This window comes from Ursus arctos, unplaced genomic scaffold (assembly GCF_023065955.2).
Source record: "Ursus arctos isolate Adak ecotype North America unplaced genomic scaffold, UrsArc2.0 scaffold_3, whole genome shotgun sequence".
Lineage (NCBI taxonomy): Eukaryota > Metazoa > Chordata > Mammalia > Carnivora > Ursidae > Ursus > Ursus arctos.
Genome location: NW_026622985.1, coordinates 33,167,933 through 33,194,318, shown reverse-complemented (window position 1 = coordinate 33,194,318; position 26,386 = coordinate 33,167,933). Strand labels below are relative to the sequence as shown.

The 26,386-nt window shown below is 39.2% G+C and overlaps 2 protein-coding genes across 3 annotated transcripts in view; one reads left to right on the top strand and one right to left on the bottom strand.

Annotated features, from left to right (window-relative positions):
• The window catches only part of ANKIB1 (ankyrin repeat and IBR domain containing 1), a 248,689-nt gene extending 245,813 nt beyond the window's left edge, over nt 1-2,876 (bottom strand). Inside the window, exon 1 of one of the 2 annotated variants that reach the window (XM_048212861.2) lies at nt 2,737-2,876. The gene's annotated coding sequence lies outside the window, so the exon portion shown is untranslated. Of the gene's footprint in view, nt 1-2,697 lie in introns of both variants that reach the window. The other variant, XM_057304104.1, reaches the window with a different exon arrangement.
• Nucleotides 973-24,952, top strand: LOC113259854 (lanosterol 14-alpha demethylase). The gene is made up of 10 exons (XM_026505384.4): nt 973-3,629; nt 4,796-4,894; nt 9,223-9,399; nt 10,638-10,764; nt 12,371-12,545; nt 14,551-14,670; nt 15,087-15,282; nt 16,703-16,798; nt 17,577-17,745; nt 23,564-24,952. The coding sequence occupies exons 1-10, from the start codon at nt 3,456-3,458 to the stop codon at nt 23,740-23,742; spliced, it is 1,512 nt and encodes a 503-aa protein (XP_026361169.1). The 5' UTR covers nt 973-3,455; the 3' UTR covers nt 23,743-24,952.
• Nucleotides 24,953-26,386: the final 1,434 nt, after the last annotated feature.

Below are 26,386 nucleotides of genomic sequence, written 5' to 3'. Positions count from 1 at the left end.
TGCATTTTAACGAACATAGTTATGTTTTCAAATAAAAAAGAATAGTGAGTGGGGCACCTGGGTGGCTCAGTTGGTTATGCCTCCAACTCTTCATTTTGGCTCAGCTTATCATTTCAGGGTGGTAAGATTGAGCCCCCCTATGGGGTTCTGTGCTGGGTGTGGAGCCTGCTTAGGATTCTCTCTCTCTCTCCTTCTGCCCATCCCCACTCCTGCTTGTGCTTGCTCTCTCTCTCAAAAAAATAGTGAGATACATGGTACTATTTCATATTCTTCCAAATCCCCTTAATGCCTGGCTTAATGGAAGATAGTTGGAATTCTCATATGTGCTTCTGTATTCAACCATGTGCAAGTTTGGGTTGAAGTATATAAACTTCACACAGATGTATAGTTGGAAAAGGCAGGAATATTTTAATAACTTTTCCGGATATTTATAGGCAATTTTTTTAAATAAGTGGTAGTATCTTAAACGTTAGTGGCAATGTAGAATCTGGAGGTATATCAATTAACTTTTATATTCTATGAAAATCTTTTGGTCTAACTTGTACTTTGAATGAATGTTTTACCCATGTATGATTTTGTAACATCATGCATCAGTCATTTGAAAATACTGGTTCAGGGGCGCCTGGGTAGCTCAGGGCATGGTCCCGGCGTTATGGGATCGAGCCCTACATCAGGCTCCCCCGCTATGAGCCTGCTTCTACCTCTCCCACTCCCCCTGCTTGTGTTCCCTCTCTCGCTGGCTGTCTCTATCTCTGTCAAATAAATAAATAAAATCTTAAAAAAAAAAAAGAAAATACTGGTTCAATGAATTATGCAAAGATTCTAATGTTGACACATTTTATTATACAAAATCCTTTTGTTACTAAATTTTCCTCTGCAGGAAAGTCTCAAGAATTAGTACGTTGTCAAGTTTACAGTGGTAGATATGTTTTCTAAAATTCTTAATTTTTATTTGAAAGCTTTAAATTTTTTTTCTTTTTTTCTTTTTTGAGAGAGAGGGAGAGAGTGTGAGTGGGGTGGGGCAGAGGGAAGGGGTCAGAAGGAGAGGAAGAAGGAAAATCTTAAGCTGGCATGGAGCCTGACATGTGACTCGATTTGATTACCCTGAGATCATGACCTGAGCCAAAATCAATCAATAAGTGACTGAGCCACTGGAAAGCTTTAATTTTATCATTGACAACAATTAATGCCAATGGTTTTCCTTAAAAGGACATGCTGATTTCATTTTCAAGAAAATGTCAGGGGCGCCTGGGTGGCACAGTTGTTAAGCGTCTGCCTTCGGCTCAGGGTGTGATCCCGGCGTTATGGGATCCAGCCCCACATCAGGCTCCTCCACTATGAGCCTGTTTATTCCTCTCCCACTCCCTCTGCTTGTGCTCCCTCTCTGGCTGGCTGTCTCTCTGTCAAATAAATAAATAAAATCTTAAAAAAAAAAAAAAAAAAAAAGAAAATGTCAAATACCCACATGTGAATGACTAGAGTTTGGCAGTCATTCTTTCAAGCAAAATGTTATTCCATGAAAAAAATCTGCTAGTTAAAAAATACATGCACTCAATGGTTGAACTTTAATAAAATTAACATTCTCAATTTCCGCAAGGACATAGATAATTTTATTTTTCTATTGCAAGTGCATGGCATTGAAGAATAATGACTGCTAGAGTTTGGTGTCATTGCCTTTGATTTTTGTAAGGTCCAAGAAGTTTGTATTTACTATTGATTATACACTATCAGGGCAAATTCAAGCAGTGCAAAAGCAAATAACAGTATTATTATAAAGAGCTTTGACTATGCAGATACTCTGAAAGGCTCTTGGGGATACCCAGAGGGCTATGGACCACAATTTGAGAACTGCTATGGTAGATATTAGGATAAAGGCAGTATATAAAAACAATTAAGACATGATCCCTTTTCTCATCTTCTAATAGAGGAAACCTACAGAGATGATTACAAAGTGCTTTAGAGATACAACATATGGCAACTGTAGGGAGGACAGATTAAGGACAAGAATGGACAAGTACCAGGTAGGGTATTTTTGCAACGCAGACAAGCAACGATGAGATCTGACCTAAGGTAGTGATGAATGGAGAAACGTTCAAGATGGTGGAATTGTAAGATGTGGTGATTAAATATGAGGAATGAAGGAGGAGGGCAATGGGGTGGATAGTGGTGCCCTTCCCACATGGCATTACAGAAAGGGCAGCATGGCAGCCGTGGGCGGGGGGAGGTAAATTCAGTTCGGGATTTACTGACAACGAGATGAGTGTTAAGCGGCTAGGTAGAGATGTTGAACAGGCAATTAGATACTCCTGCTCCTTTCCTGAGGGTGCTGCAGTTTTCTCATTCACTGCTCTATCCCCAGTGCCTACCTAGCACAATACCTAGCTCTTCATAGTGATTGAATAAATACATGAATATGGTCGGGAACTCGTGAGAGTAATATAGAAGGGGAATTAAATTTGGTGGTCATTATATATACACGCTTGCTTGAGACAATAGGAGGAGGGGGTGGCCAAGTGACTGTAGCTTTAGGACTGAACTTCCGCTTTAAAATATTTCTGGAGTAAATACCGCTCTTGGGGAATGTTGCCTCAAATAGGTCGCGACGGCCTATAAATGACAAATTTATTTCGGAAAACCTGTTTCCGTGTAATCCAGACAGCAACCAAGTTTTGTTATCGTTATGCCGTATATTAATACCTGTCAGACCGGTTTTAACTGGGGTGGCATGGGACTGACCTCATCGTCCCACCCTTCCGTGTGTAGACGACGTCCTTCCAATTTCCCCTTTCCCGACCATGCTGTCTCTCCAACACCTCAGGACTGAGACGACTGAGCCCTGAGAGGCTCAGTTGCAGCGGGTCTGCGTGCTCAGACGAGGGGCGGTGCTCAAGCCACCGGGGCGGAACTCAAGCCACCCGCCCGCTGACGCGACATAAGCTGAGATCACCTCACGTCCGACGGGTGCAATCACAGAGCGCGCCACTGACGCCGCAGTCTCCTCGCAAACCTCGCTCTGAGATCCCTCCGCCCGCCCTTTCCCGGCACCGTGTCGTGGTGCCCCGCACCCCAGGCACGCAGGGCTCAGGTGGCCCGCGATTCTCAGGGGGTGATCGCCTCTTAAGCGCTCGTTCTCTTCTGTCTCCGTACCACTCGTACTATAGGGGCAACCTGCTTTTTCAGGGTCTCTCTCCTGGCGTAAGGAGACCTCGGCAGTAATTAGTTCAGTTTGGAGGCGTGGCCAGCACCAGGCCCCGCCCCGTTCTGTGACGTACAGTGTGGCGCGCGCGGGAGCCGAGAGTAGGGGGTGGGACTGGGTATAGTAGGAGACCTGGGGGCCGGGGCCGCCTCCTGAAGCCCATCTGCCGGCCGTACTCGCTCCATCGGTTCGGAGGAGCGGCGGCGACCTCGGCCTCCAGCGTCTCTGACGAACTGTAGTGGCTGCTCCGGCGGTCAGGATGATGTTGCTGGGTTTACTGCAGGCGGGCGGGTCGGTGCTGGGGCAGGCGATGGAGCGAGTGACCGGCGGCAACCTCCTATCCATGCTGCTAATCGCCTGCGCCTTCACGCTTGGCCTGGTCTACCTGTTCCGCCTCGCAGTCGGCCACCTGGCCCCCTTGCCCGCCGGGGCGGTACGTGCACCCCGGGGGATCTGGGCGGGGGATGCAGCGACCACTGTGGTCTAAGGGCTAGCGGGGCGACGGCGGGCGCACTGGGGACGGGGAGGTGGCCGCAGCTCTGTTGCTTGTGGTCGCGACTTCCATGGCCTTGTTGGCGTTGGTGCTGGAGGCCCTGCAATGTAGCGATTCTGGCGGTAGCCGCGTGTCTGGTCTTGGTGGGGGTCGTGCTTGCAGCGTTTATGGTCGTAGTGATGGCTGCTGTGCTGGCCGGGGTTCTGGTACCCCTAAAGGCCGTGGCCAGACTGGTGGCTGTACTGGCCACCATAGTGGTGTTATAGACTTTGCCATTGGCAGCTGCAGCCCTGGTGGCCGTGATCTTGGTCACTGCCCTGGTGGGGTTCCATGTCCTATGGGCTGTAGTATTGCACCTAATGGCGATTTATATCTGTATGGGGGGGGGGAGTATTTGATAGGGTGGGAGTGACTGGATTGTCCCTTATGATGATAATGAAGTATCATTAAAGTTTCTTTAATTTAGTGTCTTTATTGACCACTAGCTTAATACTTACCTAATATTATTTGATGAATGCATCCTTAACCAGCCAACACCAAGTAGCTTTTAAAACTGCCCGTTTACTGACAATGGAACGTATGAACTATTAACCAAGTCGTTTTTAAAACCTGGGGCGCCTAAAGTACCTTTTATAGTGAGTGCAAAGGAGTGCCTGCTAGTGATCTACTCTCTAAAATCAGTGGATGAGGGGCGCTGGGTTGTTCAGTTAAGCATCTGACCCTTGACCTCAGCTCAGGTCTTGATCTCAGGATCGTGAGTTCAAGCCCCACGCTGGGTGTGGAGCCTACTTAAATAAAATCAGTGGATGAGATGATAAATGTAGCTTTTAAACATTTCACATCTTTCCATACCTCAAGTTACTGTTTGTATTTTTCTATACCTCCTTTAGGCGAGATTCCAGAACTAAATTGTGAGTGGTAGTGGTAAAGACAATATAGTTTGATTTTCCTGTTTTTTTGTTTGTTTGTTTTTGCTAATGGTTAAGAAACAGCCAATAAATAATATTGGACATATTCTGGACCGTGTTCATTTGTTTGGTCAGGAAACTAAACTGGATATCTCTCAAAATGAAATGTGAACCCCAGTTTTTTGTTTTCTCTTGCAGAAAAGTCCACCATACATTTTCTCTCCAATTCCATTCCTTGGACATGCCATAGCATTTGGGAAAAGTCCAATTGAATTCCTAGAAAATGCATATGAGAAGGTACGTCTTCCAAATAATTACAGGAAAAGAAATTAGTGCCTTTCAAACTTTTCTTTAAATGGCAGAACATTAAAAAAAAAAAAAAAGTGTAATCTTAGACTTATCCCGAGTATAGGAAACCAATTAAATTGGAGCTGCTCCTGTTTAAGAGTTGGAGGGTCTTGGAGATTCCCTTAACTTCTCCCATGTCCTGGGTAACCTCTAAGACATCACTGAAGAAAGTTCTGGCAGGTATGGTTTAAAAACCACTAGCTTAAATTTTGTACTTACTGATCATGGTTAAAATTGATACTAATTGACCCTCCTTTTTCTTAACTAGTCACCTGTGGAATTTTCTAACCTGCTCTACACATGTGTGGCTTCACTTGGATGACCCACAGGATACCATGGCCATTCAGATCTTTGCTCCTCTTCTCTCTAGTGAGCTTTCCGAAACCAGTTCAACCATTTATTCCACAGTCTCACTGTGAATTGTTGTCACTCTTAACTATTTTAGCTCCACAATATAAATTTAGACACTTTATTCTTAGAACACAAACAACTTCTTTTCCTGGCTTGCTTCTTGCTTCTACAATTACTTCCATTAGAACCATTCTTTTTCTTTCTTTTTTTTTTTTTTTTTTTTTTTTGAGGTGGTCATATGATTTATATCTTTTATTAATATGGTGAATTACATTGATTGGGGTTTTTTTTAATGTTTTTTTATTACATTATGTTAGTCACCATACAGTACATCCCTGGTTTCTGATGCAAGGTTTGAGGATTCATTAGTTGTGTATAACACCCAGTGCACCATGCAATACATGCCCTCCTTACTACCCATCACCAGCCTATCCCATTCCCCCACCCCCCTCCCCTCTGAAGCCCTCAGTTTGTTTCTCATAGTCCATAGTCTCTCATGTTTCACTCCCCCTTCTGATTATCCCCTTTCTTTATCCCTTTCTTCCCCTACCGATCTTCCTAGTTCTTATGTTCCATAGATGAGAGAAATCATATGATAGTTGTCTTTCTCTGCTTGACTTATTTCACTTAGCATTATCTCCTCCAGTGCCGTCCATGTTGCAGCAAATGTTGAGAACTTGTTCTTTCTGATAGCTGAGTAATATTCCATTGTATATATGGACCACAGCTTCTTAATCCAGTCATCTGTTGAAGGGCATCTCGGCTCCTTTCATGATTTAGCTATTGTGGATAATGCTGCTATGAACATTGGGTTGCATATGGCCCTTCTTTTCACTACGTCTGTATCTTTGGGGTAAATACCCAGTAGTGCAATGGCTGGGTCATAGGGTAGCTCAATTTTGAACTTTTTAAGGGACCTCCACACTGTTTTCCAGAGTGGCTGCACCAACCTGCATTCCCACCAACAATGTAGGAGGGATCCCCTTAGAACCATTCTTTGACCTCTTTAGATCTTCCAGTCCAGGGTCCCACTACTTTCTCCTGATCTAAGAGCCTCCTTTCTTTCCTTTTCTTCGTTTTCCAGTTTGGGACAGTGGTCCACCATTTTGCTTACACTGTGGCCAATGCCATACATTTCCTTGCCCTGGATGTTTTCATTTTGCTTACCTGGTAAAACCCCAGACTCGGAGGGATTTTTCTTCTTCCTTGCACCAGATGAGTTCCTTCCTAATTTCATGATTCCCTACCCTGAACCTTTGAACACTGCTCAACAATCGTGTTATGCCAAAGTATAGTTGGCATACTTTCCACTCCCCACAATGATGATTCAAACCTTCACTTTTCTAAACTTCTGAATCTTCCTATCAAAGCAGATGACTTTGTCTCCTCTTTAGAGATATAAAACCATCCAAGAGAACTCTCTCATGCTCCCACTTTCAAACATACATTCTCTTTTCTTCCTGTTACACTAATTATAAAACACTTACTTTGTGCCACTAATTTAGTGCTTTACATAGATTATCTGACTCCATAAAAATCCTTTCAGGTAAATCTATTGTATAGATGATAAAACTGAGAAACAGGTTATATAATTTGTTCTTGGGCTCACTGCTGGCTAGTGGCCAAGCCAGGATTTACACGTGGTCTAATTTCCAAGTCTGTGCTTTTAATAATAATAATAATAATAGTAATAAACACATATAATATTTACTATGGCCGACACACTCTTTTCTATCTATAATATCTGTATATATACACACACACATATCATGGACAAAATGATATATATTTAATCTTGATAATAGTAGCCACTATTATTTCTATTTAATGGATGAGGGAAACTGAAATACAGAGAGGTTAAGTTCTCTGACTCTAGGACCAAGGTCACAACAGCTAACAGGTGGAGGACCTGGGATGTGAACCTTGGCAGTCTGGCTCTGAGCCCATTAGGGTGCTATCACGTTGATCTTATACTATTTTGCTTCCTATTGGAGGCTAGAGTCTCAATCCATATTTGGTCTCAGGAACCTTATGCTATTATTTCTTCTTTCTGTAGTGACTTCCTTCAACTGGATCTTTCCCATTTTCTCTGAAAAATTTTCAAAAGTCACTCATTTAAAAAGACTGGAGCTTCTCTTGACTACTCAGTCTCCTCTCACATCCCTCCCCCGTTAGCAAGTTTTCTGTACTTACGGTCTCTGTTTCCGCATCTCCTGTTTACTTACTCTTCAGTCCACCGTAGTCTGTCAGCCCCTTCACTAATGAGCTCCGTGTCCTACTTCAATGAACTTGATCCCTTATTTGTATTTGTCACTGGTGACACTCCCTGCTCCTTAAATGTGGCTCCTCTCATTTTTCCCCTTTATTTCTCTCACTAATTTTTCTCTAACTCCTTAGTGGGCTCATGCCTGGGCATTTACTGTTGGGGTTCATGGAGGTTTGGTCCTTGGCCTTTAGTCTTTCCTAGGTGATCTCATCTCTAACCTGCAGCTCACTTACCAGGCATAGGTAGATGACACACAAATTACTGTCTCTGGTTCAGGTCTCTACTCAAGCTCCAGACCTGGATGTGCCAACTCCCACGTGATTCTTTGAGTTGTCTCAAAGGCACCTGAAATCCAACATTTCTGAAGGCTACCCCTTGGTTTTTCTCTCTCCAATCCTGGTTGTCCTGTTTCTCTTCTCACCATTTTTCTGTTTTCCAGAAGCCTAGGATTCATTCTTCATACTTCCCTCTCCCTGTCTCAATCCATTGCCGTCTGTAGATTCTCTCTCCAAAATAATTCGGTATCCATCTGCTTCTGTGTGCACTGCCCCATCATTACCATGCGGCCAGTTTTCATCATCAGGTTCCTGCAATAGACTCTAACTGGTCCTCTGACATTCTTTCTGCTCCTGTTCCTCCCTCCTCCATGTAGCAGCCAGAGGGATCTTTCTTTTAAAATATGCATATATCAGGGTGTCCCTTCCATGCAGTTTAAAATCTTCTATGGCTTTCCATTGCTTATAAGGAAAAAACTTCCTGAATATGGCTTATGAGACTGTAGAGGTCTAGGCCCTGCAGACTCAGCTCTCATCTCGTCCTCCCCCTGCCCCCCATTAGGATCCATTAGGATCTTTGTGCATGCCCGGCTGCCATGCTGACTCCTCCTCATCCTTCAAGCCTCAGCTCACTTGGCCTTTCCTCTCTTTGGTCACCCTTTTATCAGTTCTCTTCTCGTAGAGTTGCTTTCTTTCCTATAGTACTTGTCACATTTGCAATTTTACATTTGTTAATGTGATTATTTGATTAAGTTGTATCTTTTTCAATAGACTAAACTACATGAGTCAGAGACAGTATTTTTGTTCACAGTTGTATCCCCAGAGCCTGGTCTTTAATAATACTCAGAAAACTGCAAGGTAAAGCATTGAACACCCAACCAGATTAACAAAAAATTAAAAATGAAATCATTTGGTGTTGGCGAGATAGTAGTAAACTGGATAACTAAACAAACTTCTGATGTCCTTACATAGCAAGTACAATAGGAAAGGTCATAACTTTGGTGACGCATATAAATTTATCTTTAACCAAGGGGGAAAATAATCTGTATTCTTAGAGATACTCATTGCAGTATTATCCATAATAAGTAAAGAACTGACCTATCACCCTTATGTCCAATAATGAAAGAATAATTATTAAAATTATGATGTCTGTGTAAAGGATAGAAAATACTTTCAGTATAAACTGAAAAAAGCAGAATAAAAAGTTTATATTTCACTTGCAACTGGATGAAAATAATTATAAATCTGGACAAAGACTGGGTGAATAATTGCATTAATGTTTATGCATGTTTTAATTTTCAAAAATGTTTTGTGAATAAATTAGTGTTTCTTTTCGTGATACATATTTTTCAGTATCATCACTATGGCTACTTTTCTTTCTTTAGTATGGACCCGTATTTAGTTTTACCATGGTGGGCAAGACATTTACTTACCTTTTGGGGAGCGATGCTGCTGCACTGCTTTTTAATAGTAAAAATGAGGACCTGAATGCAGAAGATGTCTACGGTCGTCTGACAACACCTGTGTTTGGGAAGGGCGTTGCATATGATGTGCCTAATCCAGTAGGTGACACTGTTATCTTCAAGAAAGACAAATCTATAATATAAGAGTTATAACTAGTAGTGTAATATTGTACATTTAGAATGTAGAAACAATTTATTCCTTGGTTCAAAAATCTGAAGAATGAGACATTTAAAAGAAAAGGCCTGGGTAACCGACAAAGAATGGGTATTCTGTTTTATAGCTGCAGGCATGGGCTAAGCAATTTCAAAGGTTTCCTATACAAAGAAAGAGAATCAATGATAACTTAGGGCATTGATTGGAGTGGGTAACAAGAAAATCCCATTATTTCACCGGAAGGGGCTCCCATGCCTCCACTCCTGCCTGAAATTCTAGCATAAGAGCTCTCTTGAGCTAGAGATTTTGAGCTAGAGATTGTTGGTTTTAGAAGTTTGTGTGATTTCTTTTCCCCTCCTAAAGTCAAATATTAAAGTCCTACAAATTGATGCAAAACACAAATGAGATCGTTTGCTCAATAGCTTGGTGTGGGCTCTGGCTGAGATCGTACCACACATGACCTGGTATCCTAGTGTAGCAGTTAAGAGTTGACATCAAGTGTTATTTCTGGGGATGAGTGAGGTGTGGGGGAATGAATGGCTCCTCAAGGCCAAAAGCAAGAACCCTAGAAAATCCCTCTGGTCAGATATATCTGTTCATTTTTTCACACTGCTGATCAGAGTCTTAAAATAGGAATGTCCCAATGGGTTAAAACCATTAGCTGGCTTAGTGTGAATTTATTTCAGTCAGAGTATATTGAATTCTCATTAAACTTCTGGAAGACAGTAAGAGGAATGATACTTGTTTGGGAATGGAATGGGAAAATATGTGAAGTAGGAGAAAAATGATATGGAAACATAATGAACCTTTGGGGGCTTGTGTTGGTATCTGGGTTGGGTTGGGATCCTAGAAGATAACAGGATAGGAAAGGGAAGCCCTGGGGTTAGGAGTGGGAAAATGCATATGTAGGAAGGAAAGGCAGTGGGATTCCTAATTTATCATTAGTTGAGGGCTTGCATACCAGGTATCTCTGTACCTGTTCCTTCAGATCCATGTAAATGCTCTAAGTTTCCCATGTCTGGTGTAGTTTTAAAAAATCCTTTTACTGTTTTTATTTTCAGCATCTTTTTTTTAGAATATTGTTTGCTTTGCGTGTTACAGAGTTCATAATAACCCAAATGAATCTTCTGATAAAACAAAATTGTGTTTTAATGCTTGGTATTATACTGTTAATATTTTGAAGGTATTTTTGGAGCAGAAGAAAATGTTAAAAACTGGCCTTAACATAGCCCACTTTAGACAGCACGTTTCTATAATTGAGAAAGAAACAAAAGAATACTTTCAGAGTTGGGGAGAAAGTGGAGAAAAAAGTAAGCAAACTGTTTTGGTTTCGCATTTGTCCTAGTATTTCTACTTTTTTATGACTAGAAATATAAGAATGTGTGTGTGTGTGTGTGTAATGAAAAACCAACTGCAACATATGTAAAAACCAGCTTAGATTTAATGGAAAGAATATATTTTGATAACCATAGAGTTAAAAAGACCTGAGAGGAAGTGATTATTGCTGTTCACTTAGCAAAACTTTAAAATGGGTTAATTAACATGCATGTTATTCAGCTCATTTGTATAAATAATATAAAAATGACTAAAAATTATTAAGTTTTGAAATAAACTGAACGTAAGACTTTTTGCAAGGTCATTTTAAGACAATAAATAACTTTTTTTTAACTCCCATGAGCAAGTAAAAGTCTAAATGATTTAATTTTGAATGTAATACCCTATCTATCGGATATTGTATGGGAATGATTTATTTCATGAAAAAGGTAAATTTAAATACATAGGCTTACTGTACCACCAAATGTATTATATGCTTTCTTGCATTATGTACAGAGTATAACGAGTATAATTTGATCTTCTTTGGATATTTATGTGAATCTATTCTTTATATTGGACAATAAGTGTTCCTTTCAGAGAAAATTGCCACCCCAAAGCAGAAAGCAACATCTGCTTACAGGGTACCAAGCTTTCTGTGTGTCTGTGAGTCCCCATGTTCTCGGTGTGGTCTTCAGTTTCTGTAAAAGGTCCAGAAACTCGATTTTATTTTTAATACACCTAAAGCTGATGTGATATATTTCTAACCACACAAGAAGCTGGTGTATAAACTAAAATGCCAACTTAATAAATACAAGTGAGACAAAGTTATAGCACTGAGAACACCAGAATTTACTTAACTGCATTGGCAAATCTATTTGGAAAGCCAAGTGATAATTGGAAGTTCATCTTGTAAACAAGGCATTAACTGGGTAATTTTTATGACTTTTAAATGTCATCCAGATGTGCTTCCCTGACGCATCTGTCTCTAGCTTGGGATATACCAATTGATGATTAGCTACAGTTTTCTTTTATATATAGTCAAGACCTCAACTTGTAGTCCTGGTCTTCCTGATTTTGACTGGCAAAATAATCTGTTCTTCAGTTTTTGGACTGTTGTTCTTTGGGAAGCACCTCATGTGCACTAAATCACTTTTTTGCTGCTTTTGTTACACTGCGACTTGGAACTCCTGTAACTTTATTCATTTTTTAAAAAATTTTCTTTTTAAGTAACTCTACACCCATTGCGGGGCTCGAACTCACGACCCTGAAATCGCATGCTGTACAGTCAGCCAGGAGCCTCTCACTATATTCATTTTTATGTTCAATTTATTTTTTCAAGTTGAAGAGTCATGAGTGAGGTTCAGAGATGCCTTTGTGGCCTCTATTTTGGCTGTCCAGAGGTGCTTCCCATCATGAGTTTCTTGCCTCTCTTTGTTGTGTCCATATGTCTGTAGGCTTTTTGTGATGCTTCAAACAAGATCTTGTTGGTTCTTGGGTTTTTATTCTCAGTTTACCTTTGTAATGCTTTTGTATCTCTAAGAAAGCAGAAACTTTCAAAAGAATATTTGGCAATAGTAATGGGAATGATCTTTTTTCCTCTAGATTTGTTTGAAGCTCTTTCTGAGCTCATAATTTTAACAGCCAGCCATTGTTTACATGGAAAGGAAATCAGAAGTCAACTCAATGAGAAAGTGGCACAGCTGTATGCAGATTTGGATGGAGGTTTTAGCCATGCGGCCTGGCTGCTGCCAGGTTGGCTCCCGTTGCCTAGTTTCCGGTATGATAAAGACACTATACTTGCTGTAATTGTAGAACTGCGGTAGTGTTGGTATGCTTTGTGTTAACAAAGATAAAAAATAAACATAAACCAGACAAATTAGGAGAGATCATGAGCCCCATTCTTCTGTTAAGAATTCAAGACAGGTTTTCTTTATATAGTAAGCTCATTCAAGCTCTGTTTCAGTTTATAAACGAGGTCATTTGTTGTCTAGCTGTTCTAATTTAAAACCTCCTAATCTCACATATTCCGTCTACTCAAGAAAGTCTCTGGACTCTTCCTAAAAGTGATACTCCCCATCTATGCACTTATTTGAAAATATTTGACTGTTTTATAGTCTATTGTGAAATTTCTTTGTTTTGAAGTAGTAAGTGCCTTTCTTTACTTTTCTCTTTGTTTTCTTACAACTATACTGGGATTTCCTTAAGGGCGGGGACCATCTGATACAAAGAAATATTGCTTATGGGACTCGACATATGGTTTAGTGTCTTGAGTATTAGTGAGCTTTCTGTACCTGTTGATTCATTTCTGTTCAGGTGAGAGATGGGGAGGAGTTAAATTGGTACTCCTTTTCCTTCTATTTCTGCTACTTCTATATAGTTACAGGATGAAGAGGGCAGAAAAAGGGAAAGCCAGGAGAGATTCTCTGGAATTCTTTGGAACTCCTAATACTTTATATTTGTAAGGAGCTTTGCAGTTTTCAAAATGCTTTCATTCATACCCTTAGTGGGTCCTCCAGAAATGTGCAACAAGCCTGTTTTTACCTTTTCTATCTCCTGGATGAAGTCAGAAATTCCTGAGCTTGGTATGATAGACCTTTCCCACTTCAGTCCAGTCTTTCTCTGTCTTACCCAAACCAAATGATTTAACCAAATTATTCCATTCCCTTTCTTAAAACAGGCCCTATGTTTTCCTGGCACTGTTGTGTTCTTATTGGTAAATGTCTTCTGCCCACATTGTCTTAGTAGTTCCTCAGTAACAGTCTTACAAACATAGCAGAGCAGCAATTTTTTTTTTTTAAAGATTTTATTTATTTATTTGACAGAGAGAGAGACAGCCAGCGAGAGAGGGAACACAGGCAGGGGGAGTGGGAGAGGAAGAAGCAGGCTCATAGCGGAAGAGCCTGATGTGGGGCTCGATCCTATAACGCCGGGATCACGCCCTGAGCCAAAGGCAGACGCTTAACCGCTGTGCCACCCAGGCGCCCCAGAGCAGCAATTTTTATTGGAAAGCTTAGTTATGAAGGGGCTAGACAGTCAGATTGCCTGGTTTTAAATTTCAGCTCCACTGCTTTCTGGCTGTGTGATTCAATGCAGCTGCCTGTGAAATGAGGCTAAGAACATCTACGTCACAGGAGGTCAAAGTGGGTAATTCATTTTGTAAAACACTTGGAGTATCTGTTACCTAGTGAACACCTTACTTTAAAGGGAAGATTTGGGGACCTGAAGTTTGTTTTCTGACACTACTAGTATTTTTGCCGCCTACAAAACCATGTTGTTTCAGAAAATGAAGAAGAGAATCACATCCTGTTTAGAACATCCTAAATAAATCTTAGGTTTATTCAAATCCTGAATCCTATAGAAATATCAGAATGACTGTCCATCTTCTTCAAGAATTAATTTGGTTAAAATTGGAATTTCATTAATTTAAAGGAGTTAATTTAAAGGAGTATTCTGCTTTCTGTTAAACTGGAAAATGATTCTAAAGGAATAATCACAAGTCTTGTTTTAGACCTTTTGTTAGAACACAGAAAGTATGTTAAGAATCAGGGCTATATATGTTAGGACACATTTCTTGCCTTTAAGGACCCTAGAAATTTCTAACAGTATAAGATTTTCATGGCTTCTTTTTTTCCTTCAGTTCTGAGTTTTTTGTCAATTACTTTAGAGTCATTCAAGTTAGTTAGATAAGGTTGCTTTAAGCTAGGTCCTGGTTATTTTCAAAATGAATCTGGTGCCAGAAAGTACGGCATTATTTTTTAGTCATTTTTGTCTTTGAATTGCAGACGCAGGGACAGAGCTCATCGAGAGATCAAGAATATTTTCTATAAAGCAATCCAGAAGCGAAGACAGTCAGAAGAAAAAATTGATGACATTCTCCAAACCTTACTAGATTCTACTTACAAGTAAGAGCTGTTCGGATCACATGTTAAGCCGAAAGAGGAAATTAAAAATTAAAACAAAGTTAAAGAATATGTCCAGTTAAAAAGTAGTGATGTTGACAAAATTAGTAGCTATGAGCCTTGGGCTTGTTAAATGGATAAGACACGAATTACTGGGATCCCATTGCCTTCCTGAAGCCTGAGGACCACACATGGGGAAACGTCTGCTGACAAACTACATCGACATCTTTTGTAATGAAAATCATACTTTACTTTGGTCTGTCTCTTTCCCCTCAGGGAAAAAAAATTCTCACTTGTGATGGACAAATGCAAGAGACTGTTATACCTGAAAAGTTTATTCACGAGGACCCTTTATTTAAATGTGGAGGCAGGAAATGGGGCTGCCAAACTGTTAAATTTGTGCGTGTCTCCTTCCATAGGGACGGCCGTCCTCTGACAGATGACGAAGTGGCAGGCATGCTTATTGGACTGCTATTGGCAGGCCAGCACACGTCCTCAACTACTAGTGCCTGGATGGGCTTCTTTTTGGCCAGAGACAAAATACTTCAAGAAAAATGTTATTTAGAACAGAAAACAGTCTGTGGAGAAGATCTGCCTCCTTTAACTTTTGACCAGGTTTGTTGGATTTTAGTTTCATTGCTGTGCTTTATGATTTTGAGTATCTAATGAATGGCTAGTTTTTAAAGGGGACAATTGATATATTCTATTTACTACAGATTAAATTGCTTAGCTTCTTTATTTTTAGAAAGTTCCCCATAGCCCTCCCTGAAATGTCTTACTGTTGGATTCACTTTGCTATTATTTTGTTGAGGATTTTTTTTTTTTTTTAAAGATTTTATTTATTTATTTGACAGAGAGACAGCCAGCCAGATAGGGAACACAAGCAGGGGGAGCGGGAGAGGAAGAAGCAGGCTTCCAGCGGAAGAGCCTGATGTGGGGGCTCGATCCCATAACACCGGGATCACGCCCTGAGCCGAAGGCAGACGCCCAACTGCTGTGCCACCCAGGAGCCCCTTGTTTTTGCATCTGTGTTCACATGAGGGGTATTGACGCGTAGTTTTATCATGAGGTCTTTGACAGGTTTTGGTATACAGAGTAATGCTGGTCCCAAAGAATGAGTTTATAAGTGTTCCCTCTTTTATTTTTTTGGAAAAGTCTGTGAAAGATTGATATTAATTCTTTCTTACATGTTTGGTTAGAACTCACCAGTGAAGCCATTGGAGTCTGCGCTTTTCTTTGTGCGAAGTTGTTTGATTACTTGTTATATACATTTATTCATATGTTGTTTCTTCTTGAGTCTTCGGTTTGTGTCCTTCTAGGAATTTGTCCATTTTCATCTAGGTGACGTAATTAGTTGCTTACAATTGTTAGTATTCTTTTATAATCCTTTCTGTTTCTGTAAGGTCAGCAGTGATGTCTCTTTCATTCCTGATTTTGTAACACTAAAAATAATAGCTTAATTGATATATAATTTACATACTATAGAGTCAGTCCATTTAGAGTATATAATTTACTGTTTTTTGATATATTCAGAATTGTGAAAACCATCACAATTTTAGAACATTTAAATCACTTCCAAAAGGAAGCCGGTACCCATTAGCAGTCATGTCCCATTGCCCCTGCCCCTGGCAACCACTGATCTACTTTTTGTCTGTATGGATTTGCCGTATCCTGGACATTTCATATAAACAAGATCATACAATATGTGGTCTTTTGTGACTGCTTCTTTCGCTTAGCATGTTTTCAAGTGTCATCCATGTGGTAGCATGATTTTTGCTAGTGTTTTCATTTTTTAGACAAGTGGATTTTTGCAGGTCCTTACTATGCCATTCTTCAGGGTGATTACCTCTTGTACTGACGGTATCTTGCTCTCTTTCCCTTGTTGACCTTGGATTGTGTCAGACCAAGATAATTTCAGATACCTCTGCACTTCTACCACAGTATAAGCTATCTTATTATAACCCAGAAGTTTAAATACATACTGTTGAAGTAAGTTAAATATTTATAAAACTCAGGAAATGTTTTCCCTTTCCAGCTGAAGGATCTAAATTTACTTGATCGCTGCATAAAAGAAACATTGAGACTTCGACCTCCCATAATGACCATGATGAGAATGGCCAAAACTCCTCAGGTGAGTCTCTTGGTTAGATCTCCCCTTCCATGCCCCCAGAAAGAAATATATCCCAAAGAAGAAATATAACAGCAAAGAGAATTTTTTAAATTAAAAAAGTAGAATAATCATTTCCATATCATTTCAATTTTTTATATTCTAATTCTGATATGTAACTATATATCTTATTTATATAGATATTTTTATATAATTTGAGCATATACATGCTAATCTGTTCCCTGCATTTTTATTTTACAATGAGGATTTTAAAAATGGTAGTATATTTTTTTCCTGGTTTAAAGAAAAGCATGTTTTGTTAAAAATCCTGATAGTATGGAAATATATGGATTGTGAAAGGCTCCTTGATATCCCTCTGCTAACTCCGAGACATTATGGCTTTTTTAAATTTCCAGCCCAATGTTGGGTCACTTGGAAATCATCTTAAGTTAAAATAATTTTTTTTTTTTTAAAGATTTTATTTATTTATGTGACACAGAGACAGCCAGCCAGAGAGGGAACACAGCAGGGGGAGTGGGAGAGGAAGAAGCAGGCTCCCAGTGGAGGAGCCTGACGTGGGGCTCGATCCCAGAACACCGGGATCACGCCCTGAGCCGAAGGCAGACGCCCAACGACTGCGCTACCCAGGCGCCCCAAGTTAAAATAATTTTTAGCTGGCCTATTATCTAGTTTTTAAATATATGTAGATCACGTGTGTGTTAATGCTTTATTACACAATGGTCTGGTTATTTGGTACAATAGTTCTATATTATCTAATGAAATATGTTGCTTTTATTTGTAGACCGTGGCAGGGTATACCATTCCTCCAGGACATCAGGTGTGTGTGTCTCCCACTGTCAATCAGAGACTTAAAGACTCATGGGTAGAACGTCTGGACTTTAATCCTGATCGCTACTTACAGGACAATCCAGCTTCAGGAGAGAAGTTTGCTTATGTGCCATTTGGAGCAGGTAAGATACCATTTTACATTTGAAATGTTCTGATAATGTTTATGTCTGTCCAAATAATTCATATGACTTTTATTTATAAGTATCTTTTCCTTTCCTCATAGGGACATTCCTGAAAACATTTGTAGGAGTATAATCTTTGCCAAGTTGGAAAAAGTATTTTATTTATACTAAAGGAAGTTGTTTTGTGAATCCTTATATAATACTCTATTACCTTCTATCCAATTTAGTTTTTTCAGGGTTAATTTTTATAGTCCACCTGTTTTCCCTTATAATAGTATTTAAAGCTCTTTGTAAATTGTTCTAAAGAACCACTGGAATTAGCACACCATTTAGGCAATTATTTCAGGCTAAATATGATAACAGATTGTCAGTGTTTCAGAAAAGAGCAAACTCAGTCTTGTTAAAATTGAAGCTCTTCTGGATTGTCAGTCAACTTTTTGGTGCTCTGTCTGTATCCTTAGGATAAAATGGTCTTTAAATCTGGCAGGTCTTGCATAGATTTGCAAACTTCTGCATTTCAATTACCATCCTTAAATTATGTAGGCAGACCCCTTAATTTCTCTGTTCATTAGTACTCTACAGATTAAACACTTTCTGACTTCTTGTTTAGTCTTTCCAAAGAGATTTGAAATGGCACAACTTTTTTGTCATGGGTCACACTGTTTCCACACATAAAGTATAATGTCCTTTAAGAACTTCTGATCTTAGTAACTTCAATAAATAAATTTAATAATATGGTATATAATACCACATATAAAAGTCGGAGACTGTTCAAACAGTTGGAAGGGCTATTAGTTCTGTGGCCCAAAATCTGCCCCAAAGAGGAATCATTTCTAAACTGGTAATTGCCTGGACTGCGCTTGAACTTTTTTAGGTAATAGATTGCTAGGTTACCTTCTATGGCAGCTCATTTTGTTTTTTGGACAGCTCCCATTTTTAAAAACTTATATTAAAGCTGTAATCTGGGGGCACCTGGCTGCCTCAGTCGGTAAAGCACGTGACTCTTGGTCTCAGGTCATGAGTTCAAGCCCCTGTTGGGTGTGGAGGCTACTTAAAAAAAAAAAGCTGTAATCTGTTTCAACATCCCATTGTGTTTAAAACATCCCCTAATTGTGTTCTCTGAGGTTATATTATATATCTTTGAGCTCTCCGAATATATGATAGTGTTCCCTCAAATTTTTCATCATTGTGCTAGTTTCCTAGGGCTACTATAACTCCCACAAACTGAGTGACTTAAAACAATAGACCTTTATTCTCCCATCTTTCTGGAGGCCGGAAGCCTGAAATCAAGGTGTTGGCAGGGCCTTGCTCTCCCTGATGGCTCTGGGAGACAGTCTTCCCTTGCTTGTTCCAAGCTTCCGGTGGCTCTTGGCAGTCTTTGGCATTCCTTGGCTTGTAGCTGCATCACTCTGATCACTGCCTCTCGTCACATGGCCGTATGCCCTGCGGGTGTCTCTCTGAGTCTGTGCGTGGCTTTCTTTTAAGGACATCATTATTGGATTTAGGACTCACCCTAACCTGGTATGACTTCATTGTAACTAATTATATCTGCAAAGTCTGATTTCTGAGTAGACATGAATTTTGGGGGAACACTCTTCTAGCCCATATGATCATGATGTTAAGTACGTCCAATTTCTTCATGACTTTGTAATGGTGTAATTTTTTCCATGTTGGAGCATGTAGCATGTAGCTTATTCATTTTCATAATACTACCTTTTGTGAATCATCAGAATTTATCCATTTTTCTCTTAATTCATAGTTAGGATACATCTAGTTTCCTGCTATTAAAAATAATCCTTTAATCTCCCTGTGAGTAAGCCAAGCCTCTCCTTAGTTGTTATATTTGAATATGGAATGGTTTGTAAACACCCTTTTTAAATAGGGCTCCTAGAAGTAAGTGCACCTAAGGGCCACATAGCACTGTGCTAATAATACGCACTTTTTGTTAATTTTTTCTCTAATCTTCACAACCACACTATGAGGAAGGAACTATCTTATTCATTTTTCAGAAATGGAAACCAAGGCTTTAGCAAGGCTTTTTTCAATTGCAGTAATTTGACTTGATCTTTTTGTATTCCCTGAAAAACCATCTTTTGTTACCGAGCTTATTACTTTATGAGGTTTGGAAGGTCAGAGAGATTGAAAGGCATTAGTTCTTTCTGGCTTAAGTATTTAGAGACAAAAAAAGTTTGTCTCTTTGGCTTTTATATATAACCTTTTTAAAATACATGAATTATATTTTCTATTATTAAAATTTCCCTGACATTTTAATAAAAATTTCACAGCAAAGTCAAAAGAATTTTATACTGAACATTCATATACCCATTATCTAGATTCTGCCATTGACATTTTACTTATACTTGTTTTATCACATATCCGTCCATCAATGCATTTACTTTTTGGTGCTTTTCAAAGTAAACTGTACACATCAGTATATGTCTCTCTGAATTTTTCAGCAAGTATATAACAAACTACAGTTCAGTATTCTAGTTTTGATATAAAATTTTACAATGAAATACCCAAGTCAATATTCCTTGTTTTGACAAATGAATAACCTCAATCAAATCTAATTTACTGATTTTTAAAATTGTTATTGCTTCCTGGTCCTGTCTAAAAACTTTTGCCTGGCCCCAAGTCATGAAGACATTCTCCTCTATTACACCCTATTAAAATTTAATGGTTTGGAGCACCTGGGTGGCTCTGTTGGCTAAGTGGCTGCCTTTGGCTCAGGTCATGATCTCAGGGTCCTGGGATCGAGCCCTGAGTCAGGCTCCCTGCCCAGTGGGAAGTCTGCTTCTCCCTCTCGCTCTGCTCCCCCTGCCACCCACCCCCCCCCCCCCGCTTGTGCTCTCTCTCAAATAAATAAAATCTTCAAAAAATTTTTTGATGGTTTAGCATTTATGTTTAGGCCTATGATCATCTGGAATTAGTTTTTTGAGTTTGGTATGAGACAGGAATTGAGGGTTTTTTTATTTTTTTATAAGATTTTATTTATTTGAGAGAGAAAGGGGGGGGAGGGGCAGAGGGAGCCGGAGAAGCAGGCTCTCCCCTGAGCAAGGAGCGTAAAGCAGGGCTCGATCCTAGGACCCTGGGATCATGACCTGAACCAAAGGTGGACGCTTAACTGACTGAGCCACCCAGGCACCCCCCCCTTTTTAATGTTAGATACATAGTTATTCCCATACCATGTGTTAAAAAGACTTTTTCTTCATTGGCTTCTTTTATTTACTGCCTTTCTTGATAATCAGGTAACCGTAAAAGTATGTCTTGGTTCTTTGCTGTGTGCCATTGTTCTGTTTGTTGAGCCCTATCCAGAACCACATGGTCTTGGTTGCTGTGAAAGAAAAAGAACCCCACTTTCTACTCTACACTTGCACTTAGAACACTTCTGACAACATTTCTGGTCACCAAATGTTGTTTGGGTGTTTTTCCCCCACACTAATTCTCTGTGGATACCCACTGCGTTTCCTACAATTCAACTCAGTTCTGACACTATCTACCTGGGGTTAGCGCTGACCCCATAGGTTAAGGGCTTAGTCCCACAAGATTCCCCCTGCCCCCCATCACTTCAGATACCAATCACAAGTCCAGGTTGTCTCCTGTTCTTCTGACTAGTGGGCTGTAAACCAGAGGTTTTCTTGATCCCCTCCTTGGGGTTCCACAGTTTCTTAAAATGGCTCACAAAACTTGGAAAGCAGTTTATTTACTGGATTAACAGTTTATTACAAAGAGGGGGATACAACTCAGGAACAGCTGAGTGAAGATGCATAGGGCAAGGTATGGGGGAAGGGGCACAGAGCTTCCATGCCTTCCGGGTATGCAACACTCCCACCATCTCCATATGTTCACCAATCTGGAAAGCTCTCCCAATATGACCTCTCAGTCCTCCATACTATAGCTATTTTTGTGGATGCTTCATTATGTAGGCATGATTGATTACATCATTGGTGGATTAATTCAGCCTCCAGCCCCTTCTCCCTCCTGGAGGTCAGGGGTTAGGGCTTTAAGTTCTAACCGTTTAAGCACATGGTTGGTTCCCCTGGTAGCCAGGCCCGACTCTGAGGGGATTTCCAAAAGTCCCCTCTTTAACAAACTCAAGTGTGGTTGAAAGGGGCTTATTATGAATAACAAGTCTCCTTCTTTTATTGCTCTTTGCTCTTAAGAAATTCCAAGGTGTTTCAGGAGCTCTGTGCCAAGGATATATATTTATTACAAACCACATTATCATAGTTGCTGTACCTTTCGTATTGAAGTCAGATTTGAAGTCAGTTTAAATCTTCCAGCTTGTTTTTGTTTTTTCAAGACTGCTCTGCATATCTTAGGTCCTCCTTTGTATTTCCATATGCATTTTTTTAAAAAAGTTCTTACTTGAATTCCAGTTAGTTTAACATACAATGTTACATTAGTTTCAGGTGTACAATATAGTGATTCAGTGATTCCATACAATACCCGGTGCTCATTACAAGTGATTTCTTAATCCCCATCGCCTATTTCTCCCTTTCCCTCACCTACCTCCATTCTGATAACCATTAGTTTATTCTCTATAAAGAGGCTTTTTCTTGGTTTGCCTCTTTTTTTCCCCATTGCTTGTTTATTGTTTCTTAAATTCCATGAGTGAAATCAGATGGCATTTGTCTTTCTCTGACTTATTTTGCTTAGCATAATAGTCTCTAACTCCATTCATATCGTTGCAAATGGCAGGATTTCATTCTTTTTTATGGCTGAGTAATATTCCCTTTATATATATATATATGTATATATACATATATATATATATATATACACATATATATATATACACACACACACACCCACACCCCACATCTTCTTTATCCATTCATCAATTGATGGATACTTGGGCTGCTTCCATAATTTGGGTACTGTAGATAATGCTGCTATAAACATTGGGGTGCATGTATCCTTTTGAATTAGTATTTTTTATCCATATGTATTTTAGAATCAACTTGTCAGTTTTTACACGTATATAACCTTTTAAATTTTGATCTAGGTATGTGTTTGTATTTTGATTTATTAAATCCCTTTTTCTTCTGTTCTTATTTTGAAATGGCATTTAAAGTTTTTTTTTAAAGACTGTATTTTTAAGTAATCTCTACACCCAGTATGGGGCTTGAACTCACAATCCCGAAATTAAGGTTGCACACACTCCATTGACTGAGCCAGCCAGGTGCCCCTGGCATTTGAAGTTTTGATTGAAGGGTTCATATTGACTTTTTTTTTTTTTTAAGGATTTTATTTATTTAATTGACAGAGATAGAGACAGCCAGCGAGAGAGGGAACACAAGCAGGGGGAGTGGGAGAGGAAGAAGCAGGCTCCCAGCGGAGGAGCCTGACGTGGGGCTCGATCCCAGAACGCCAGGATCACGCCCTGAGCCGAAGGCAGACGCTTAACAACTGAGCCACCCAGGCGCCCCCATATTGACTTTTAACTAGGGCGCTCTTGGCACAGAAGCTAAGAATATTCTAGTATAATCCCAAAGTAGATTGTCATCATAGATTTCAAATCTTACATATATTTAAACTTAGATAGGTGTGACATTTCAAAAAAAGTAATTAGAAGGGTCACTATATAATTATGCAAGTGCTGTTTCCCTTAAAAAAAAATCTTGAAAATCTCCTGAGATTTTTATTAACTATTTTATATTTTACATTCTTTTATGTGAAAAGAATATGTCAACTTTTTCCTATATTATCTCTGTATCTGCTATCCCTCCAAACTGTAAACAAATTTATCACTCCAGGAGAAAACACAGGAAAAAGAATTTCAGTTGATTCTTAGAAAACTTTCTTTTTTTGACAGGGCGTCATCGTTGTATTGGGGAGAATTTTGCCTATGTTCAAATCAAGACAATTTGGTCCACTATGCTTCGTTTATATGAATTTGATCTCAATGATGGATATTTTCCCACTGTGAATTATACAACCATGATTCACACCCCTGAAAACCCAGTTATCCGATACAAACGAAGATCAAAATGAAAAGCTGCAAGGAACTAACAATGTGAAACATCACTGTAAACCGCAAAAGCATCTGAAGAGAATGAAGTTTACAAAACAGCTCCTGGTGTATTCTTTTTTTGAGTGTAATTTTAAAAGACAGCTAGCTTAACTTATGGTTTTTGTATTTTCTTAACTGAATAGTTCCATCATATCTAATGGCATTTCAGATATTTCCTAATGTTTTATGATGGCTATTAAGGAAATCAAACTCATTAGTATGAAATTATTTAGGGGGGATCTTGGTAATTGACAGATTCTTAACACAGTTTCCAGGTATTAATTTTAACAACAAATATAGCTCTTGGAAAGTAAGTTCAGGGTATTTACATCTTGGACTAGATCTGCAAGTATAAAAAGGCCCAGAGGCCCAGGGAGATACTTGGAAACCTCAGGTTATTTATTTACGGGGTAGTGTTTGTGTGTGTGAGTGAGGATGGGTGGGTAGGGAATAAACTCATATTTAAAGCCTTGGATAAAAAAGAATCCCATCAATTGTTTTGGTAGGATACCTAGCAATGATGGAGCTATGCTGTAGAAAAATGTCCTTTGAAATTTTAACTGAAAGAAGCATTGTCTCCAGGAAACAGAGAGATCTGACAATGACTTAGTAATTACATTTCCTAAAAATTAATAATACTAAAGAATGCACATGTATCTTGATCTAATTACTAAATATTACATATTTATCTACCTGATAAATTTCTCTCTGGTTCCACATGGTGACATAAATGTGAAAGCCCATAATAAAGTCCTTAAGGAATAGTTCTTGTTCTCTTCGGCTCTAGGTGGTTTCCTGCTTCCTCTCTAGAATCTAATTAGGGATGTTTCTGTTAGTTCTGTTTATTAAAACTTAATTTAGGTTAACAAGCTTTTTAAAAAAAAACAAAAAATCAGAGATCAGGAACTCTGGCTTTAAGGTAAAGGTAACATGCAGTGAGGGTCTTTGGGAGTAGAACCAGTGGTCGCATTGTGTGCAGCCTGCGTTCAAGAATCCACTCAAAGTGTAACTAGGGACCTGACTATATACCTGTTGTGATTTGACCACATAATCTGTTTTTACTGGATGAGGCCAAAATATTTTCCCTTATGCATAAGGGAAAGGTGCTAGAGGACTCACGTTAAACTATTTGTGAAGGCAAAAATCTCTGCTGTTAGAGTTTTTCACATTAAAATTATCTCTGAGAAAAAATATAGTCTGTATTCACTAATTGTAAAGTGGTGTGCTTCAGTGGGTAGAATTCAGGAATCTAGGAACTTGGATGGAAAAAAAAAATTCCATCTTTGTACTAATTTCAAACTGTAATTTAGTACTTCCTTTATTATGAAGCAACAAACTATACTATATTAGCAGTACCCATGATTTTGAGACATCACAATGTGAAACATCACATTGATGTTTCAGATCTCCTGAAATGTCTTTTACTTCCATCACTACTTTAAAATTATGTTAGTTATTAGATCAACTGCTAGATCTTATTTCTAAAAATATACTATTTCCATGTAATTGGTTTCCTTTGCAACCCTAAAGATGTCATGTGTTTAAAAGCACTATTCTGAGAAGAGACCCATAGTTTTCAAAAAGACTGCTACAGAGGTTCATGGCACAAAAAAAAGTTCAAACCCTGAGTAAGGCTAGTCTGTGTTTAGTGAATATTTTGTTTTAGACTTGAATAAATTTTTTTTTACATTAACATATAATGTATTATTTGTCTCAGGGGTACAGCTCTGTGATTCAGTCTTAGACAACACAGTGTTCACCCCAACACATACCCTCCCCAAAGTCCGTCACCCAGCCACCCCATCCCTCCCATGCCCCCTCCACACCAGCAATCCTGTTTGTTTCCGGAGATTAACAGTCTCTTATGTATGGTTTGTCTGGTTTTTCTCTGGTTTTGTCTTGTTTTTTTCCTCTCCTGCCCTATGATCCTCTGCCTTGTTTCTCAAATTCCACATATCAAGTGAGATCATATCGAAACTGTCTCTGATTGGCTTATTTTGCTTAGCATAATACCCTCTAGTTTCATCCACGTTGTTGCAAATAGCAAGATTACAATTTTTCATGGCTGCATAATATTCTACCACTACACACACATATATACACACACACAATATGCATTATTGTACATATGTGTGTGTATATATATTGTGTGTGTGTATACACACACACACACACACACACACATCTTCTTTATCCATTCATCTGTCGATGGACATCTGGGCTCTTTCCATAGTTTGGCTTTGAATAGATTTAATTTTTAACCACTGACTCATGACTAAGAAGCATTGACAAGTTGGACTGCAGAGGCCTGATGTCATAAGGAAGGCTGACGGTCAGATAATGGGACACCTGTCCATCTGCTACCTTCTCCATTTTCTCTCACAGCAGAAGGGCTTTGAATGGCAAGCTATGCTAACTACAAAAGGTTCTACTCAACTAAATGCTTTGGAATACATTTGTTATTTCTGGAACTCCTCTTAATTGGAACCCAGCTGCTAATATGGAAAAATTAGGTAATTTGAAATCCCCGCGACTGTAGAACTTGTTACCATAGCCTGTTTGTTGCTATGAAATCATAGAATGTCCAGTGGTAAGACAAAATCCTCAGGATGTAACCATTAAATA

What these genes read in the sequence shown, in the direction of transcription:
- LOC113259854 (XM_026505384.4), top strand. Translation starts at nt 3,456, where the DNA reads ATGATGTTGCTGGGTTTACTGCAGGCGGGCGGGTCGGTGCTGGGGCAG. An exon ending in CTCCTTTAACTTTTGACCAG is followed by an intron (nt 15,283 to 16,702) that starts GTTTGTTGGATT and finishes TTCCCTTTCCAG; the next exon opens with CTGAAGGATCTAAATTTACT. An exon ending in GAATGGCCAAAACTCCTCAG is followed by an intron (nt 16,799 to 17,576) that starts GTGAGTCTCTTG and finishes TTTTATTTGTAG; the next exon opens with ACCGTGGCAGGGTATACCAT.